The 20,208-nt window shown below is 36.0% G+C and overlaps 3 protein-coding genes and 1 long non-coding RNA gene across 5 annotated transcripts; 3 read left to right on the plus strand and 1 right to left on the minus strand.

Annotated features, from left to right (window-relative positions):
• The first annotated feature begins 2,751 nt into the window (after positions 1–2,751).
• Positions 2,752–4,215, plus strand: LOC110854880 (cytochrome P450 4g1). Its single transcript, XM_035855756.1, has 3 exons — positions 2,752–3,072; positions 3,448–3,630; positions 3,827–4,215. The coding sequence occupies exons 1-3, from the start codon at positions 2,856–2,858 to the stop codon at positions 4,003–4,005; spliced, it is 579 nt and encodes a 192-aa protein (XP_035711649.1). The 5' UTR covers positions 2,752–2,855; the 3' UTR covers positions 4,006–4,215.
• Positions 4,216–6,128: 1,913 nt separating this feature from the next.
• On the plus strand, positions 6,129–6,768 carry LOC118436983. 2 transcript variants are annotated; one of them, XR_004835825.1, is made up of 3 exons: positions 6,129–6,197; positions 6,290–6,430; positions 6,552–6,768. It is a non-coding gene; the product is annotated as an uncharacterized LOC118436983 (long non-coding RNA). The 2 variants fall into 2 exon arrangements; XR_004835824.1 differs by having other exon boundaries at positions 6,135–6,430.
• An 844-nt stretch (positions 6,769–7,612) lies between these two features.
• LOC110854881 (cathepsin L-like proteinase) lies at positions 7,613–8,299 on the plus strand. The gene is made up of 3 exons (XM_035855580.1): positions 7,613–7,780; positions 7,860–7,938; positions 8,082–8,299. The coding sequence occupies exons 1-3, from the start codon at positions 7,613–7,615 to the stop codon at positions 8,297–8,299; spliced, it is 465 nt and encodes a 154-aa protein (XP_035711473.1).
• A 4,598-nt stretch (positions 8,300–12,897) lies between these two features.
• LOC110854882 (serine/threonine-protein kinase Nek6) lies at positions 12,898–14,898 on the minus strand. Its single transcript, XM_035855725.1, has 2 exons — positions 14,308–14,898; positions 12,898–14,186 (listed from the first exon to the last, which is right to left on the minus strand). Exons 1-2 carry the CDS (start codon positions 14,475–14,477, stop codon positions 13,811–13,813), a joined length of 546 nt encoding a protein of 181 aa, XP_035711618.1. The 5' UTR covers positions 14,478–14,898; the 3' UTR covers positions 12,898–13,810.
• Positions 14,899–20,208: the final 5,310 nt, after the last annotated feature.

Below are 20,208 nucleotides of genomic sequence, written 5' to 3' on the forward strand. Positions count from 1 at the left end.
GATCTTTAATCGCGTGCAAAAATTTGAATGGTACAGTAATTTGTCGGTATTAATTAAATCGTAGAAACAAAGATGAACATATTATTCACTTAATTAGCAAATTTTTTGCAGATATGCGAATTTTGCAAGGATTCAATTTACTTATAATGTTTCTTCATAGATATTTTCATCCATGATAAGTTTTCTTACCTGCAGTACTAGTCATCAGTCGGTTTTTAATCCAATATTTTACTAGACTTACAGGAACTGAGACAGTTTACACTCTTAAAAATAATGTTAACATTTTGAAACTAAATTCACCCCGAATTCTGTATTAAGTAAACTATGCTAAATCCTTTGGAAATATTACTCTTTAACGAGTTAAAGTTTTTACTCTGGATTTGGTTTAGTTCACTACCCGGAATTAGAGTGAATTTTCTTTTAAAAATGGTAATATTTTTAAGAGTGTCCGTCCATTAATATTTCCATGGTTTTAGACATATTCAACTTTCGGAGAACTCCGTTTCCATTTGGCACCTCGTCCCGGGTGTGGATTACATTTCGACCTTTTTTAATCACCACGAACTGCGATCACATCCAGGTAAATATCTAGGCCCATTATTTACACCCTTAAAAACCTGGTATATGTAGCACTGATTTCTCTGTACCAAAGTTGTTACCGCCTGGCATAGAAATTATACTATTCTTTAAAAATTTTCCACCGATATGGTAAAACTTTGATGCTGAGTCTTTTCTACGGTTATTGCTGATCAATATGTGTAACATTTGAATACAGCTTGGTATTATTTAAATACTGGATTTCTAAGAGTGTAAGAAATAATTTTTTTTAAATTGAATGCCATGCGACCGTACTGTCAGTTAAATGTCAATAATTTCGTAACCAGAAAATCTTAACGTCCCCCCACTGCATGGATAAAGCACCCGAGCTTGCACTACCGATGCGTTTGACCATAATGGAAAATTCAATCTTGATCTCGACCAATAAAGGTGGGCTAATTGTATATGCTCTAATATTTTGATCCGAAATAACAAAAATCTAAGAAAATTGTCATATTTATTTTGATATAAAGGCGGGAAATGGAAATCCCAAAGGAGAACGTTATCCCCCGGACTCAACTCTAACTTGACGGACGACTTTTTACAAAGTTTCCACACGCAGACAAAGTATTTATTGGAAGCGTTAGAAAAAGAGTGCTACAACGGGATCGAATTCATTCCGGACGAACTCATGGGAAAATTTGCTATCGGCAACACATTCGGTAAGCAAAATTCTTAAAATTCAGGAGTTTTTTTAGATCTAAAAAACAATGAATCCAAGAAAGTGCTGGCCAAGTCTTTATGAAATAATTGCTTATCGCGAAAAAAAGTGTCTGCCGAAATTATGGGAAAATTGCTAAAAATAAGCGTAGACTAGCCGACTTAATGAGTTAATTAAACAATTAACTGTAGCATAAAGTGAGAGTTGATCGGAATCGCCTATTTCTTACATTTGTTGCACCGCGGATTGAAACTTGTTACACTGTAATTCATGAAACACAATCCGTTCAAGAAATAAAATACTTAGTACGTAAGTATCCAAACTGAAGAATTTTTGGGAAAAAAATTGAAGTACTGACTCCACCTTAGAATAAGTTTTGACTTACATTACAGGAAGTTTTCTTGTGTCATACGTATAATTTTTTAGAGTCTTTCCTGGATTGGGAAACATCTGTAAATTTCTTCAATGACGACCTGCCCGGCTTTTATGAAGTGTTTCGTAGGTATTTCTTAATCTTTCTTAATAAATATTAATCGACCCAATATTTTGATTATGTTTTTTTATGCTCGTCTTTCGCTTAGAGTTTTACATCTCATCTTCGTTCCAGCCACGAAGCCGATATACCAAATTTCCGTAATGTGGCGATTATCCGGGTATGAAAAGGAGTTGAGGGAAATGCTCTCATTTATAAGAGTTTGCTGGTCAAGACAGGTAGGAAAAAGTAGCAAACAAAAATTTAGATAGTATTTTTATACAAGTTTGCACAACTTCAGTTATTTTTTTCTAAGAAAATCATAATTTTGAGAATCTCGGTTAACAGTTTTGGGTAATACAAATGTTTATACCCATTGTTTTAGCATATGTTGGACAAAATGGAAGAGTTCAGACGACAGGAGAATAATGGTATGGTTAATCTTACTATTAGCCTAATAAGTGAAAAGGTCTCCGCATATTCAACATAGCAAAATAAGTACTCTGTTTAACGTTTTGTAGATATTTAGAAGTAGAACAGTAGTGTTAAATTACCCTTGAATTCGAAATTAACCTGTGTAACAGACGAGCATTTGGCCATTGAAGATGTGCTGTGACGTTTTCCACATTTTATTCTGATTTATTGTCAATTATGTTTTGCTTCATTGCTTTGAAAATAGGTGATCTGGGGGAGAAGATGAAGTATGCTCACATCCTGTACACCAAGTGGGACGATCCAGATGAAATATTCTACCAGTTTCTTACCATCGTTGCGGGGGTAAGTTGAGAAATTGGATTAGCTTAAATACATACGTATTTAGATTAATGTGATCCTAATACATTCGGTTACACACTTATTACACTGTTGTAATCTCAATAATTTTGTGATACTATTGTAACCGGCGGTGGTACATATTCTACCGCGTGGTAACCCTATTGTCATAAATTGTACCGGGGCGGTACGACTGCATAGTGCTTCCTCCGGTAACAATTGTGTCAACAATTATTTAGAGTGGAGTGTTTCCGATTTTTGGCATTTCTTGTAGAAATAAGTACAAACTTCTTGTGAAAAGGGGTAAAATTCGAATTAATTTTTTTGCAGGCAGTTGAATCCACCGAGTCCGTGATGGGTTCGACGCTTCTCTACATCGCGAAATTTCCCGAAGTACAAAGGAAAGTTTACGAGGAGGCGAAACGTGTGATTGGCGATGATTCTGAGAGGAAATTAAGCGTGGACGATGTCAGCAGGCTGACCTACTTGGAAATGGTGATTAACGAAACGATGCGGTTAATAACGCCGGGAACGGTGAATAATCGCTATGTCGGGGAAGACCTTGATTTAGGTTAGTATTACATTTTTTTAGGAAAATTGGAGAATTTAAATTTATCAGAAATATATTACACAGATGAGGAATTTAAGTGTAAAATTATGGAATTGCTTTTGATTACGTAAAATAACCATATTTTGAAAATTCGCTTCGCATTTTTCAGCGTGTGTTTCTAGCTATAATTGCTGCGAAAAGTCTTAAGAAATTTACACTTCTTGATGGAAATTGGAGAAATTAAATTTCTGAAAAAATAGAAATTATTTTAGTTACGAATGTAAAAATTCAAATCGCTAAAATTTACATTAACCATTTTTTTAACCAATGCGTCGAGCTTCCGGTTTTGTGAGAAATTTGATTTATTTACAATTTTGTGCCTTCATTTTACACCAGGTGACGGACTAATCATCCCAAAAGACACCAGCGTCTTCGTCCAGCTTCACCTACTTCACCGAAATCCGGACGTTTACCCGAACCCGGGTGAATTCGTACCGGAGCGATTTTCACGAGAGAATATAGACAAACGTCATCGCTACTCGTTCCTCCCGTTTTCGAAAGGACCTCGAGATTGTATCGGTTAGTTTTATTAATTTGATTTTCGTACATTTTGGAGATTTACGTTTCGCTTTTCTTCATTTTTACTTGAATTTCTGGATATTTTGACTTGCAATAATTTAAACGTGTCAAACTCTTATTTAGTTAGAAAAAATGGTGATATAGGTTTAAAATAATTTGAATAATGTAATTTTCATGAATTTGAATTCTATTTTAGGGAAACGATACGTTATGATGGAGATGAAAGTTGCCCTCGCCAAAATTGTGCACAAATATGAAATTTTTTCCAGTCTGGCCCACATTGACGATTACGACTTTGAATTCTGCCCGTTCGTCCGTGTTAAGGGCGGCGTTAAGATTCGACTCGAGGGGAGACGAAGCCAAGTGGAAATTTAATTAATTTTTATGTATCAACATTGAAAGAAATCATAACCTTGAATTTTACAATTCTAAAAAAAATTCTAAAAAAATTCTTAACAATATAGATATATCTATGACCCTCAGTAAATCTATGAAGACGTAGAAACCTTTAAGAGTTTGAAGAAAAACTCTCTGTAACTGTAGATTTTTCACTCTCTTTATGTAATAAAGAAGGACTTGAACTATTAAATGTAATTTCGAGGGAAACTTAACTTGGAAACTCTCACAATTCCATGAGTATAATATTAATTTAATTGTGTAAATGGTTGACAACTAAGGGCAGGAGTATTGTATGTTCAACAAAAATAAATCATATTTTATAACTGGAACTTTGTCATGTCCTTCTAACAAAACACGAGCCGATGTGTTTAGCCATGAAATAAGTCAAACAGGTGCAAACTATTTGTACATAATTAACGATTTTGTTCCTCAATTTTGCAACACATAGTGCAAAATCATTTATGTACCTTTTGCAAAATTATGCCCATTACCACACGCGCTTGCAACAAACACCACAAGATACTTAAATAAATTCCGATAACAGATGTAATAAAGTCGAGATCCACGCTTGAGGTGCATTATCTATTTGGTTAAAAAAACTGCCACTTTTGATTTGTCGACACTTCATGATTTTAAAACCAGTTTCCACAGTTATGTGGTCGATATTTGTACAAACGCCGAAATCATGACGATTTCTGAATTCTACACACGCGTCAAACTGACAATGGAGGTCTCCCCACATATGCTCGCAGATTTGGACCAAACTAGCGTCAATCGGTCACAAATTTAATTAGTGTGAAATTTGAAAATGGAACTATCTGCCGATGCACAGGTTTGGCGGAGATATTTACACCGTTAACGTCCGGGCGAATTCTAAGCGCTGTTGGTGTAAACCGCATGTCGATAATCACATCCGTTCTCAAGGAATCATGATGCGGACGGACGGGGTTTAACCCTTTAGTAAAAGGTCAGAGACGCAAGATTCTGAAAAATTTAAGAGATAATATTTCTTGATTAATATTTTGTACAATATGCCGAGGTTTCAATTTGTTTTTTCATATCCACCCTGGATGCCACATGCTGATGAAAATCTGCTTCACCCCGCGTACTCTGCATACATACAAGGAGTTAGTGGGCAAGAGTATCTTGCGAAAGTTCTCTGACGGACAGACAGACAGACCAGCAACTCGATAGCAAAAACTATGATTCACTCGTCCCGCTCGTAAATAATCTTGAATAACAAACTAAATGCACAAATGTGCAATATTTCATACGAATTTGGCACTTTTATTGGAAACCGCATGCACACAGGATTATACACTCTTAGCAACTTGGTAACAAAACCCAGAATTTAGTTAACACCAACCGGTGTCAACCTCAATTCCATTAAGTGGTGTCAAAACGTTGTGGAAAAATGACACTGACAAGGAAACATACCGAGGTGTCCAACGAGTTAAGGGTCGACACCTGTACCAAAATGACCACAACACATGACTTATTAAACAAACTGAAGGAATTTCCGTGTAAAATTCACTTTTCGTCACGTTGTGACGATATTTGTGACGAGCGCATGACCATCCGGTTGCCAGAGAGGGAGAGGTCGGCCGCTGAACGATCACGTCGAACACAGAGAAGCGTCGTCGTCTCCAGAGATTTCGAATTATTTCAAATTTTGAAATTTTGAAGAAAATTTAAAAATAATCTGAAATTTTGATGAACTTTTCAAAACATTTTAAAATTTGAAAAAACTTTTTGAAATTTTTAAGAAATTTCGAAATTTTGAAAAAATTTTGAAATTTTAAAAAACTTATGAAGTTTTGAAATAATTATGAAATTTTGAAATAATTATGAAATTTTGAAATAATTATGAAATTTTGAAAAAATTAGAGGCGTGTTAGTTATTTGAAATTTGAGATCTCTGAAGACAACATGTGTTCGATCTATCTGATCGTTCAGCGGCCGACCTCTCCCGCTGGCAACCCGATGGTCATGCGCTCGTCACAAATATCGTCACAACGTGACGAAAAGTGAATTTTACACGGAAATTCCTTCAGTTTGTTTAATAAGTCATGTATTGTGGTCATTTTGGTATAGGTGTCGACCCTTAACTTGTTGGACACCTCGGTATGTTCCCTTGTGAGAAGAAAAAACGCGTTTACACCCTAAAGGTATCAGCGATATTCTTGTAATGGTGTCGAATTGATACGGTGCGATGTTACCGCAGTAAACAAAACTTGGAGCTAACACAAAATTGTGTCAGTCTATTCGTAGAGAGAGCTCAATACTGTTTGGCGGCCATTTTTCTTCTCCACAAAAAAGTCAACAATTAATATCAGTGTGTTGAATTGATTTCGAGAGAAAAAATAGTTTTTTAAAGACTACTTCCAATTTCTTGACTCAGGTACGTTAATATCTACAACACATTAATTTGCCCTCATTTAATTAAAATAATTTTATTGCGTGTATTTTTATTTTGAAAACTAAAATTTTATAAATTTTATAAAAATTTTTATTGTTTCCAGTAAAGCTAAAACTCAACATTGGACCCAACGAGGGAGCCAAAATTGACGAATAAGGATTGACCACCTGGCAACCTACCTATTTAATTATTATTAAATCTCTTGTTGCAAAGTGAATTGAACTAGATTTACTCATAGATTTACTCATATTTTAGACCATCTCCGTGTTAAATACATATAAACTTTTACTGTAAAACTGCATAAGGTATGAAGAAAAAAATATTTAATTTGTGCGAGTTTAATAATTTTGTTACTTGTGAATATGCTTGAAATACTTGATTAACTTTTTAAGTGCTTAATATTAATGAATGTAAAATAAATATTTGTTACTAAAAGTTGTAGTTCAGTTGTCACAATCCGGGGACGATTTGTCACCGGGTGGTGGCATGCATATATTAAAGTGAACATATATTGTTACCTAGCAGTGTCGAATCAACATAACTGAGCACCACCTTTTTTCCATTCGCGGTGTTGCCATTGTCACAACGGTATGTTGGGTTGACACCGCAGCGGTGTGCAACATAATTGACACCGCGCTGTGTCCATTTGACACCAAACCGGTAGAGTCATATATAGACACCGGCATGGTATCAATTCGGTGTCGATTTTTCTGTGAGTGTATAAAACAAGCAAATATGTATATCATACACTGTAAATAATTTTGAGACAAATCGTCTCCCACGAAGGCACTATACTGCTCTATTTTTTGGTAACGATTATGGAGACGTTCTGTCACCAACGGGAAATAAGTCAAAAATGTGTGCACGAAACACATGTGACGTCGTAATTTAAAAAAAAAGCTGTGAGTATTTTTATTTGACCATATGATTTTTTTACATGAAAGTATTGCATTTTTTTAATGGCGACGTCATGCGTGTTTGGTACACGAGTTTTTGACTTATATCCCATTGGTGACAAAACGTCTCCGTAATCGTTACCCAAAAATAGAGCAGTATAGTACCTCCGTCGGGTGACGATTTGTCTCCAAATTATTTAGAGTGTACTAATATCATTTTAAAAAAATAGTTCAATCGATTGGTTTCGCCAGGATTAAAGCTTACGCAATGAATTTTGTCTTTGTCATCGTGTCCATCTGCATTCTAACCGTTTTTATCGAGGCATCGGACCGGGCAACCCCTTCCCGTTTGGATTACCGGAAATGGAACGGATTAAATGTCGTCAGCCCGGTTTACGATCAGGGACCGATCGAGTCCTGCTGGACTTTTGCGACTGTAAGCATTGATTGATAAAGAATTTATTGAGCTTAATCAATTTAATTGGCATTGATTAAAAAATGGAAATCAATTTCAGATGGGAGCACTGGAAAGTCAGGCATTAATGGCAGGATTTGACTATGTGAAACTTAGCGAGCAGCAACTTATTTCGTGTGGTATGGAATTACGGAATTTTGATAATTGTCAATTTCTTACAATTAGGATAAAGCCAAATATTCCCTGATTTTAGCTTAAAAATTCTTGTGTTGCGTACTAAATAGTAAGTCTGAATGGCTTTTGGTTTAATCAATTTTTACAGTTCCGACCTACCGGAGACCAGATTCCCCCGTTTCTGGGTGGGATCAGCAGAATGCGATCCGTTACTTGCGCGCTCGTGGGGCCATTGCAGACTCCGATTATCCGTACCGTTCCAACAAAACGAAAAGAACGGAGCGATGCAAGGATGCCGATTACGACTACGTTGACAAGTTACGGACCTGTGCACGCAAAAATTGCCTATTACGGAGGATAAATTGAAAACCGTGCTGTTTAGAAATGGACCGGTAATAATTATGTAAAACGGGTAGTGATCAACTACTGGATTCCTTCTAATCAATTAGGTAGACCGAAATTAGATGAAAACATTGCAATCTTTACTACACTGTCAGACATCTGGTGGTAATGCTGGTTTTGATCTTTCAAAAAGGTGATCTCCTGCTCGAAACATGAAAGCTACAATCCGGACTATAATGATGGGTACGGGACGGTGGGAAACCATGTCATTCTGCTCGTCGGGTACGGCACGAAGGATGGCGTGGATGTCTGGATAATAAAAAATTCCTATGGCACGAGTTGGGGCTATGATGGATTTGGCTATTTGACCCGCGAAATTGGACACGATTGTGGAATAACGCAACACATTGTGGCCTCCCCAATAATTGAAGGTATTTATGTACAATATGCGGTTTCCAAAATTTGAAATAATTACATATCTCAATTTCTATTTATTTAATTCGCTCTAAAAAATCGTTGAAAATGGAATATGAGGGAATAAAGGGTAGAAGGTTCAAATAAGGGCAACTGAAACCGGATCATTTTGAAAATGTGGTGTTTAATTTTTCCGGCTTGTAAAATTTTCAAAACTGGCTTTACCCTACAGTAAGCAAAAATTTAAATCGTACCCTTTTCTGGGATGTAATAAATTAATGGTTCTCAGCTTGATGGAAATCAATTATTACTATGCAATACATCTATTTTGTATTAAATTTAATGTAGATTCCGAATATCAAATGCATTTTTTGGTTTTCCTCACCGATAATGAACCATCAATTAAAAAGTGGAGGAAAATTAAAATTCATGCAAAAAATTAAATCGTGCCCTTACGGTTTTTTGATCATCTCATTCTTCCACGAATTCAAAAACAATAATTTTTAACTGAAATTCGATTGATATACTGTTTTTAATATTTGCATATAAAAGGTTTCAAATTTTTTGACTTTGATGCTGCTAGACATCCCGCAAAAGGAGCAGAAAATAGCTACATGCTGTGGATAGAAAGAGGGTTTATTTTTCTGCATAGGAAAGGGCTATGCTACTATAAAATTGCAGTGGGGCGAAGTTTTAGGAGCCTACTATCCAATTCATTGCCAAAATATGGAGGAAAACCGGATTCTTGTGCAATTTTCATTGAAGCGGACATAAAACAACAATCAACGAGGGCGAGCATTGGAATATAATCAGCAAGATCTTGACGAACTGAGGACTTTTGGTCCCAAAAATTGTATCTGAACTTCAAAAACAATTCAACAGAACGGTTACCACTCAAGCAATCAGAAGCCGAATCCTGGAAAGGGGCTTTAAGGGTCGAAGTGCGAGCATGAAGCCAGTCATTTATAAATCAAATATGGCGCAGCGTCATAAATGGACCCTGGTCCTCAGATAAATGATCTTGAAAGACTGAAAACATGTCAATCAGCATGACAGAAGCATGTGCAACATATTTAGGTCAAATGCAATCATGAGGATGTGGTGGAAACCTGGAGAAGTCCTTAAACCCGGATGCATGAAAATGTCTGTGTAACATAGTGAAGGAATTTTGATGGTTTGGGCCCTAAAATTTTGGAATTGTGTTGGAAATTTATCTTTACTGAGTCAATCATCAACAATGAAGTCCACCAGACAATTCTGGAGGAAAACCACGTCCGCTGAGCGAGAAAATTGAGACTCATGTTGAAAATAATTTTGCACTTCGACGCGGATCCCATAAATACGCGAAGTTTATTAATCGGTACCTCGAGTGAAAGGGAATTAATGCTCTTCCGTGGGTTGCCTGATCTACTGGCATCAACCTAAGTGAAAACTTATGGGCATACTTGGCGAGGAGGATTTCGAACCGAAAACCCAAGTCTAAACATGGCTTGCGTGTTATTTTAAGCGAAGTGTGGGTACATGTCAGACCGGAGCTGAAAAAAAATTAGTAGAATTCATGTCGCGACGTATCAAAGCTGTAATTCAAGTAAACCGAGGCCGTTCAAAGTGTTAACTAATTATTAGACACAATTTTCATTCAAAATCCGCAAGGGTACGATTTAATTTTTTGCATGAATTTTAAATCTTCCCAAACTTTTTAATTAGTGGGTCATCATCGGTAAGGAAAAGCAAAAAAATGCGTGTCATTATCGGAATCTAAGTTAAATTTCCTACAAGACTGATGCATTACATAATAATCATCAATCTCCATCAAGTAGAAAACCATGGATTTATGACGTGACAAAAAAGGGTACGATTTAAATTTTTGCTTACTATATATATTAAGCAAACATTGTAAATATGGCCTGGCTTAAAATAACAGGTTTTTAATTTGAGTAATTAAATTGGCTCAATGAATACTTAAAAAAACCTAATTTATAAAATGTAACTCGTTTATTCGATTTGTAATTTTACGAGAAATATGTGTATACCCGACTTATACGAAACTTAACACATAAATTACAGGCTCGGTCCTTGTCGGCCCAACTTGTTTATTTATTTATTTATTTATTTATTCACATCAAGCTTGATTTAAAACAAAATCTTGTTACGCTTGACGGTAACATAACTCGTAATAAAATTAGAACAATGTTTGTCATATTCGTATGTACATACTTATAAAAAATGTAGTAATTGTAATTATGCCAAAGCTAGCGAGTAAATTTTGATATCAAACGTTATACAATCTGCAATTATAATAGAGTAGAGAGGAATGCAATGTCATAATTTAGAAACGAATTCTTCAATTTTGTTTTGAATACATTAAAATTATGCGATTCTTTTAATTCGGTAGGTAATTTGTTCCATGCAATAGTTGGAGTAAAATGAAGGGTTTTTGAACTCATGCTGTTTTTTGGGCAAAAGTTGACTCTCAGTAAGTTAGATGCGCGTGTTGGATAGCTATGAAAATGGGAATTTTTTTCAGGGAAGGTTTCAAAGAAAGGTACTGGATTTTGTTGTGTCTGAAAGAAAAAACAAAAAGGTTTAAAGTAATAGTTTTCTTTAGGAAGAAGCCATCTGAGGGTTTCTTTCAGCTTTTTACTAATTGGGTCATACTTTTTAACATTTAATACAAATCTAGCTGTTCGGCGAATTGACTTATCTAATGTTTTCAGATTTGCTGAGCATGCTGACCCCCAGATGATTACCATATAGTTAAGTAGTGAAATTAGGCACGCTTGAAATATTAGTTTGAGACTGTCCCGACTCATGACCCTTTTTAGAGGGTATAAAGATGTAGCAACTACATGAAAACGTCTTGATACGTGATTTATATGTTTTATCCAAGAGAGCTTTGAATCAATGATGAGTCCAAGACTTTTCAACTCGTTTTGACTCTTAATAGTAATACTTAATAGTAATATTTACTTCAAATTCTACAACTCCAACCTTACTCAAATTTGATGTACTACCAATCAGTATTAGTTGAGTTTTCCCCAAGTTTAGCGTCATTCCGTTATTGTCCATCCAGTCAAGTATTGCAATTAAGTCTGATTTAAGCTTACTTATAAGTTGAGGAAGCGTGTGCACAGGTCCTGCGATAATCAGTTGAGTATCATCGGCGAAAATGATACACAGACTGTTTCTTACTACTTTTGGCAGGTCATTTATGTAGATTTTGAAACACCATGGACCCATAATGCTTCCTTGGGGGCATCCACGAATGGTAAAACGCACTTGTGAGAGTTTACCGTCGTCACCCTTCACTGCTTGCATTCGGTTTGTTTGACTCCACCGCCACGGAGTTATTGCGAAAAATGGAATTATTCACCGAACACACCGATCGGTGAAACGGATTCGACCCAAGAGGAAGAATATAGTCAATGTCCAAGTCAGTAAAGAAAATCAATTTAAGAATTTCATTCACAATTCTTCACTCGAAAAGGTTTCAAAAATTTATTTTAGTTGGAAGAAGTTCAAGTCAAGTCAATAATTATTCTATATAAATAAACCGTAGTAACGTTAGAAGTAGCTCACCCTGCAATAATGATTTGATATAATTTTGCACCAATGGTGTAGGATAACGCGAGAAAATAAATATTTACTTTTACAAAATTTGAACTTTTGGCACGAACCAATTAAATCGTGATGTAAAATTTTTGTGATTATTTCTTCCAGTTATTCTTCACTGTTGGTGAATTTTGCATAGATTATACCAATTATTTCGCATCATTTTCGATAACCGATTATTCGACCCCAAAGGTGCTAGTAATTCCAAAATTGTAGTCTTTTCACTATCGATGTTTTGCATTAATTCGCACCAATTGAGTCACGGATTCTTCGATACTAATGGTGCGATTAAGATGCTCAATAATGGACAAGGGGATTCTTAATTAGCATCAATTGATGCAAAAAACTCGTGAACACACGGACGGACGGGACAGACAGACGGACAAGAGGAATTCAATAGCTTTCATGCTACGCAGGGTGAGCTAATAATAATAATAGTTCTTAAATTATAATTCGATATGTAGAATCACAAATTATTCAATTATTCCACAGGAACTTATTTATTAGAAGCATTGTATTCCGTAATCATGATGGTTTGCGCAAATTTGTGTAGCTTTTATTTATAAATGGATTTCGAATATTATGCACTCATAAAATATCAGAAGTATGTATAACCTTAACGAACTTAAGAGATATGTATGTATGAATAAAAATATTTTGGAAAGCTAACAAAATATTATGAAACCACATAAGGCAATATATGTATTCACTGCTTTCAAAATTTTCGCAAAACAATTCAGCTTGACAAGGCCTCGAATTCGCATCGAGTCATGGTGATTGTTGACCTTGCAAAAAATTTTCTTGCCTGGCACCTGGTCAATGTGATCCCATCTAGTCCTTCCACAATTCGAATAGTCCCACTGCACTGTACACCGGTTAAAGCTATCTGGCTGGCCTTAATGTCAACACGGTTACAAGTAATGTCCTCCAGGAAATACTTTAATCCAGCCAGAAATATCATTAATCTTGCCGTAGAATCTTGTCGACCAAATATCTGGGTGTCACTTGGTAGAAACGCGATAATTTGGAAAGGATTTGCTGGCACATCATATCTCGCACCTCGAAGGGCAGTACTTTTCCCGGAAAAAACATTTGCACAAGTCCTCGTATGACGACTAGGTCGGAAATGTCAATATGATTTGCATCTTGCTGAACAATAATTCCAAAATATCTAGACGTTGAGTTGTTTTCAATGCGAACTTTCTCAAACACATAGGACCTTCCTCTTATGCAAACTTCCCTCCCGGTAAATGTTAACGCCATGGGGTCATTGTTATCCACGTAGAATTTGTAACGTCTATATCTTCGAGCTTGTTCCGCGATCCACTTATCGTTATCCTACTCCGGCCACTAATTCCAGCAGAACATGCGACTTTTAGCTTAGAAAGGGTGCAATTACACGCTCTTATGCTGATTAGGTTATCATGACCTAAATCAATTACAGTGTTGGATCCTTGACCCACAATCGCCACGTGGTCCACACGCATGGTAATGCCGCATGCGTATGTGTCATCTTCTAGAATGATGGTGCATCCGCTTGTAGCAAATTTGAGACAGTTCTAACTCCTCGCACGTGTTGGCAACGACTTCTTGCACAGGAATTCTTGCTCTAGGCAAATTAACGATTTGGAGGACACGGATCATGTTGTCCAATCTATTTGTGGGATTCCTTCTGGTGCAGGATATAATAATTTCCCGAGACCCTTCCCGTAGGAGTGGGTGTTCCTCGACTAATTCTTCGTTTACGTCGTTCACCAATTTATCGAATAAGCTGGTCCTCTTCTTGGATGGGAGTAAGGCTGTTATTTCCCAGAGAACTAGGCCCAAAGCGAATAGGTCGGTTTGGTAGGAGTACTTTCCATCCAGTACTTCCGGTGCCATGTACCTGTTATTGATTATTTAGGTTATTAACGTTTTTATTTGAGAACGAGTTTACGTAAAACTCTATAAAATAGAGCCGATATCCTAATTCTGCTGACCTAACAACCCATAAAATCAAAACATACCTTCTCGTCCCAACCGTGTCCATGTGTGAGTTACTATCTTCAGGGAGGACCCATGCTGCCAACCCGAAATCACCAATTTTAATTGGTAAGCTATATTCTTGTCTAGCGAACATAATATTATCGGTTTTAAGGTCGCGATGTATAACTTTGTTGTCGTGTAGAAACGCCATCAGTGGCGGAACTATAGATTGGGGGCCGGTACGTGACCAAGATTTGGGGGCCTATCTAAATTTACTTTTGCCAATGGATATGTGCCTGTAATTTTTTATGAATTTTAGCATTTGCTGTTAAAGACATTCACATCATTTTATTCAACATAAATACGTTGCGTTATTTGGTTTTAGTTAGCAAAATATGAATGAAAATAGGAAATGACTTGTTTCAAATAACAAATTACGTATTTATGTATGTATGTATGTATGTACTATATAGTTTTTGGGTTTTCCGATTTTAACAATTACTCGACAATCCGGCTTTAAATTGTTTTTAACATTCTGGTAAGATTAGTTTTGGATCAATCAGATTTTTGGAAAACTGCAATTTTCATACTCCACAAAACCGGCTGTAAACCGATTTTTAATTTTAAATCTGTGTATTGTAGTGAGACTTTAAAGAAAGGTTATAAATAAATATAGACAGCTAAATTTTAAAGCAAATTAAAATTCAATGTAAACGTGATAATAAGGTATTTCAGAACTACTATTTCTCATTTATAAGAATTATTTTATATATGCGCCATCCCAGTTTGTGGTGTTAACATGTTCAAACCAGATTTTTGAGTGTGTAAAGCCGGGTTTGGAAAGAACAGTATTTGTGACACACTTAGAACCATTTGCTTTACAAAACCGGATAACAAGAGTGTTAAACCGTTGTTAATATAAATTAGATTTTTGCTTAAACTAATTCCCAGCTCTAAACCGGTGTTCCAATTTTAACCTGTAGCCACATAACTTTTCATATTTTGTTAAAATTTCAAATAATTGACAGGATTTAAAAATGTTGGATTAAATTTGACACCTCAGGGGTGGTCCATTAATTATGCCACGTTGAGTATGGGAGGAGGGGTACCAGGTATCCGTGACAAAATGTGACACATAGGGAGGGGGGTTCAGCGGATTCGTGCCATCACGAAAAATAAATATTTCTCGGGAACTATAAGAACATTTTTTACGAAGTTTTTACCTCTGATAATTCAACCTTAAGGTTCCCATGGATGACGCGTTGGCGCGTAATCTCACTCTGCCCCTATCCAATGTATTCAAATGCAATTTCTACAATCGGATCAACTATATGAGTTTTGAGATAAATGCAACTTTTGATATTTTAATGTAAAGCTAATTTTTGGTACTACAAAACCTTGGTGTTTTGAAAAATTAGAAAATTCAGTTTTGAAAAAAATTAGTGTGCACAAATAGCAAATTGAATACAATGGAATACATTGGATATGGGCAGAGTGAGATTACGCGCCAACGCGTCATCCATGGGAACCTTAATTGAACCTTCATCTTGCTTAAATTAATCTCATTCCCACAAGTTTGTATCTTACCTTTCATCCAGAGCAACTTAACCTTTTTTTAGATTTTTCTAGATTTTTAACTACTTTTCAAATATTTCTTAAAAATTTCGAATAATTTGCACAATTTCAAATTATTGCAAATCAAATAAAAATTAGCTAATGTAAGAAATTTCATGACTCCATAATGTCAAAAAATCTTCATAATTTCACAAAAACCCCACAAATTCCGAACGTTGCAATTTTTCACAAAATTTTCACAATTTCAAAATTTTGCATAAATTTAAAGCAGATAAAGTCTATTGCATAGTTTCAGAAAGTTGAAACAAGTGCATAGTTTCAAGAAGCTGCTTAAATTTAAAAAAATTCATGTATTTGCGAAGCGTGATAAATTTTTTGGCAAATTGTTTGAAATTTTGGAAAAAGATAAAGTCCAAAGTTGAACAGAAATTAAAAACAAACATGATTTTTCTTTCATGTCAATGCAGCGTGCGATATGAGCGTGGAGAGCTTACAATGCGATGGTGTGAGGTGGTTATCGCCGATATCCACCGGACTAATTTTAAATTGTTCACGCTCAAAAATAAGTGGACCCGTATTTTTTCATTTTTCTGAATGGGCATGTTTACGCCCGTGGAGGTATTTTCAAAAAAAATTTCAGCCAAAATTCGGATTTTTAAAAACGCTGTAAATTTTCTAATTTTAGCCCGATTTCAAAAATTAAACCCAATTTGTGTTCAGAATTACATCCCTGAAAATATAAAAATTCATTTTTAAAAATTTCAAAAATTTGATATTCTCATGCTATTTCTGAATTTTTAGAAACCCAAAAAACGATAATTTTTTGAAAATTAAAAGTTTTTTAAAAATGAACTAGCTGAGCATTCCACTATTTGTGATTTCACGGCCAGCTAGTGGTTGACAGTGTCAAGTTGACACCTATTAGATAAGGCCCAAATTAGCCTTTTGTAAATAAAAAATCATAATATATAATTGTTATTCCCATGCCAAATTTCGAAAATAATTCATAATTTCTTCAAACAAATTATCAAACAAATGAATTATTTCGAAAAATTAGAGAATCTCAAAGCAATTATTGCATGGCTTAAAAAATTCTACACATTACATAGTTTTCACAATTTCTAAAATTTTATCGAATTAAAAAAATTTGCACATTTTTAAAAATGTGTACAAATTAAAGACATTTCAATAATTCCAGACATTTTTACAAACTAAAACTTGGGGGCCCAAAGTTTAACATATTTACCAGTTAAATACAGTTAGTTAAAATTATTAAACTGGTGATGACATTATTTTTTAGTTTTTAAAAATTTATTATTGAATAAGTTCGAATAATATATATATGACGAAGTAGAGGGGCCGGGGCCCCGACCCCTCGACGTAACGGCCCCCGCGGGGGCCGTTACTAAGCGTGGGCCGATACGTGGGACGTACCCTGCGTACCCCTAGTTCCGCCAGTGAACGCCATCCACCAAGTTTTTCACAATGACGGCTTGCTTCATTTGAGTCAAAATTTGAGTCCTTGAGTGGTTTGAATTCGTCCAACCAATGTTTGAAACTCCTTCCACAGAGCTCCATTTGTATACATGTCCATTTTATCGATTCTCCATGTCGCAGAGCTTCTTCCCCACTATGGTCAATAGCGGGGTGTGAAAGTTGTAGAATTTTTTCTACCTGGGAAACTGACAGGACTTTATTCTCTACGAATTGATGAATTTTTACAATAGTGTCGTGTTCGTCAAGCGCGAGAGGAATTTCAAATTCGCGACGTGCCTCGTCTTGAGTTAAGGTTTTGTTAAGAAGGATAAATTTCACGGCGTAGAAATCTGATGATATTTTTGCTTTAAGAACGATTCCGAATGCGCCATGACCCAGGAAGGATTCGAACGTTGTAATGTTGTCAATAAAGTCGTTGGAGACTTGTAAATCAGTGTTTGCCAAATCCTTTTTCGCCATGGAAAGATTTTTTCATTTTTCAAGTTTTACACAGAGGTGATGAATGTTGGGCGAGGCTGTGAGTACAGGTGACGTGTGTGATAAAGGAATTTATCGATCTTAAGCCACCCGCTTATCATCTCGAGCGAGATAAAAGCTTATCTGATGATATGCACGTACAAAATATTTAAGTGCTCGTCCTGTGTGAATTTTCGTAGGTACATATAAACCATGTTGAAAATTCAAATTTGCAAAATTTTGCTAAATTACCCAATTTATGCAAATTAGGTTTTAATTAATAGTATAGCTAGGAATTATTATTTTGAGGAATCATATCGTTATACATATTTGAACAGAATAAAATAAAATTCAAAAAATGTTTCTAGTTACAAAAGTAATAATAATTTTTTAATAGTTTGTGTCACAAGTAATTCGCCAAACCTATGTTAAATACATAGTGTAATACAAAAAAATATAGTTGGGAGGAGAGGAGATGACACGGAGAGAAGAATAAGGATTTGAAGGAGAAGAAATGTATATCGGAGGAGATGGGGTGGAGATGAGGGGGAGGAGACGAGGGGGTGGAGATGGGCGACAGCAATTATGCCATCGCCAGGTTTGTCGTCTCAAACTTTAAAGATCGAATCTTCGATCTTTGTGTCACAGATGTCGAGAGTAAAACCCACACAATTCATTTAATTTTAACCTTATGAACTGAAGTTTTACTTAGCATTGAAATAACTAGCAATGTGTTAAAGTTGTGGATGAACAGATGAAGTGAACACATTTTTGCACAGTCAAGAGCGAAATACACCTAAATAGTGAAAATACATAAACATTTACGAATATTCATTAACAAAGCTCCATAAAAATGATGATGTTTGCATTTCACGAATAAAAATCTCTTAAGCAGATTAAGGAATACAATATTTCACTCCATTTACTATCACACCTCCAACGTGTGAACTCGTCCGAGGTGGGTCACCAATGCTTTGAAGTAGGCAAACTGTCTTCCGCAGAAGTAACATTGGCGTCGATTCGCAATATTTTGACATCGTCTATTGTGCCGCCATAAATTCCAAGTCGAGTGGCTCCTGTACTCGCATTTGTCGCAGGAATGAATCTTCTCCTTGCTCGAGGGGTGTACCGCGTCCACGTGGTTTTTCATATTTCTCACCGTTGTGAATCTCTTGTGACACAAGGTGCAGGGATAATTCCTCTGATTTTCATGTCCCACCAAGATGTGATATTTGAGTGCTCTTCTACCCAAAAAAGTCCCTTGGCAGAGGTGACACGGGACAATTTTTCGGCTCGATTTGTCAACGTGGGTCTCCTGTAAAATGCAAAAATAAAAATAAGTAAAATTTGCGCAAGGTTGAGTAAGTAAAAAGGTTGATCACACAACCAAAAAGTAAAGTTTATTCGACCGCTTTGTAAAATTTGTCCAAAGTTGTTGACCGAATGGGAAAATTTGCTAATTTTTACCAATTGTTTGTATAATACGGTTTTGTACTCAACCATATGCAAATTGTGCTTATTTTTATTTAGAGTTTGCATTGGTATACTTTCAAGAACATTACGGATGAAATTACTTCAAAAATGTGTACATAAATTAGGATTGTTATTTTCCCTTGATTTCTGCATGGCAAAATATACTATTTACCTAGTGGCTTTCCAGGCTTGTTTTTTGCGTGAAACTCTTCCGACAAGTGCCGCACTTGTAGGGCTTCTCGGTCGTATGAGTCCGAATGTGAAGCTCAAGGTGTGTCGTGTACTTAAATTCTTTCCCGCAAAGTGTGCACGAAAATTGGACCGGATTTTCGGAGTGTTCAGTTTTCACATGTCGCAAAACGTGGCGCTGGTTCAGGTAGGTTTTCTCACAGCCGGGAAATGTACATGGGAAACGGGGTCGTTCTCCCGATCCGTGAATGGCGTCTATTGCCACCGTAATGTGACGGAGTTGTAAAATTCCCGCTGACACAAGCATCGCACTTGGGACGTTGTCGGTTGCTGTGCACTCTCCTCATGTGTGCTGATAGAGCGACTGAATTTTTCGCAAAGTTGCCGCAAACCTAACGGATAATTGCAAAGCTAATTTGTGTAAATGTCACTAACTTAGATATTTAATTAATATAAAAATCACCTCGCATTTTATCCTCGCAACGGGATCGTGAATGACGACGTGATCTTGTAAGCCACGCTTACTTCTAAAAGTTTTTGAGCACGTGGGACATTACCATTTCTTTTCTGGCTGAGGAGCCATCGAAATTATTTATGGCGAAAGGATTCAGTTACAATTTGCACTTGAAAAAATATCTTTGGATTTGTGTAAACCGAAATTCCAGTCCGGCTCGACTTGTTCAAGACTTTTTCATTACTAAATGGAGAGTATTGTAAGGGTGTCCATTAGGGATGTGCCGTCATGATATGTC

The sequence above is a fragment of the Folsomia candida genome, unplaced genomic scaffold (assembly GCF_002217175.1).
Source record: "Folsomia candida strain VU population unplaced genomic scaffold, ASM221717v1 Fcan01_Sc011, whole genome shotgun sequence".
NCBI classification, from domain to species: domain Eukaryota; kingdom Metazoa; phylum Arthropoda; class Collembola; order Entomobryomorpha; family Isotomidae; genus Folsomia; species Folsomia candida.

What these genes read in the sequence shown, in the direction of transcription:
- LOC110854880 (XM_035855756.1), top strand. Translation starts at nt 2,856, where the DNA reads ATGGGTTCGACGCTTCTCTACATCGCGAAATTTCCCGAAGTACAAAGG. An exon ending in CGGGGAAGACCTTGATTTAG is followed by an intron (nt 3,073 to 3,447) that starts GTTAGTATTACA and finishes ATTTTACACCAG; the next exon opens with GTGACGGACTAATCATCCCA. An exon ending in AGGACCTCGAGATTGTATCG is followed by an intron (nt 3,631 to 3,826) that starts GTTAGTTTTATT and finishes ATTCTATTTTAG; the next exon opens with GGAAACGATACGTTATGATG.
- LOC110854881 (XM_035855580.1), top strand. Translation starts at nt 7,613, where the DNA reads ATGAATTTTGTCTTTGTCATCGTGTCCATCTGCATTCTAACCGTTTTT. An exon ending in CCTGCTGGACTTTTGCGACT is followed by an intron (nt 7,781 to 7,859) that starts GTAAGCATTGAT and finishes AATCAATTTCAG; the next exon opens with ATGGGAGCACTGGAAAGTCA. An exon ending in GCAGCAACTTATTTCGTGTG is followed by an intron (nt 7,939 to 8,081) that starts GTATGGAATTAC and finishes CAATTTTTACAG; the next exon opens with TTCCGACCTACCGGAGACCA.
- LOC110854882 (XM_035855725.1), bottom strand. Translation starts at nt 14,477, where the DNA reads ATGGCGTTTCTACACGACAACAAAGTTATACATCGCGACCTTAAAACC. An exon ending in GACACGGTTGGGACGAGAAG is followed by an intron (nt 14,187 to 14,307) that starts GTATGTTTTGAT and finishes AATCAATAACAG; the next exon opens with GTACATGGCACCGGAAGTAC.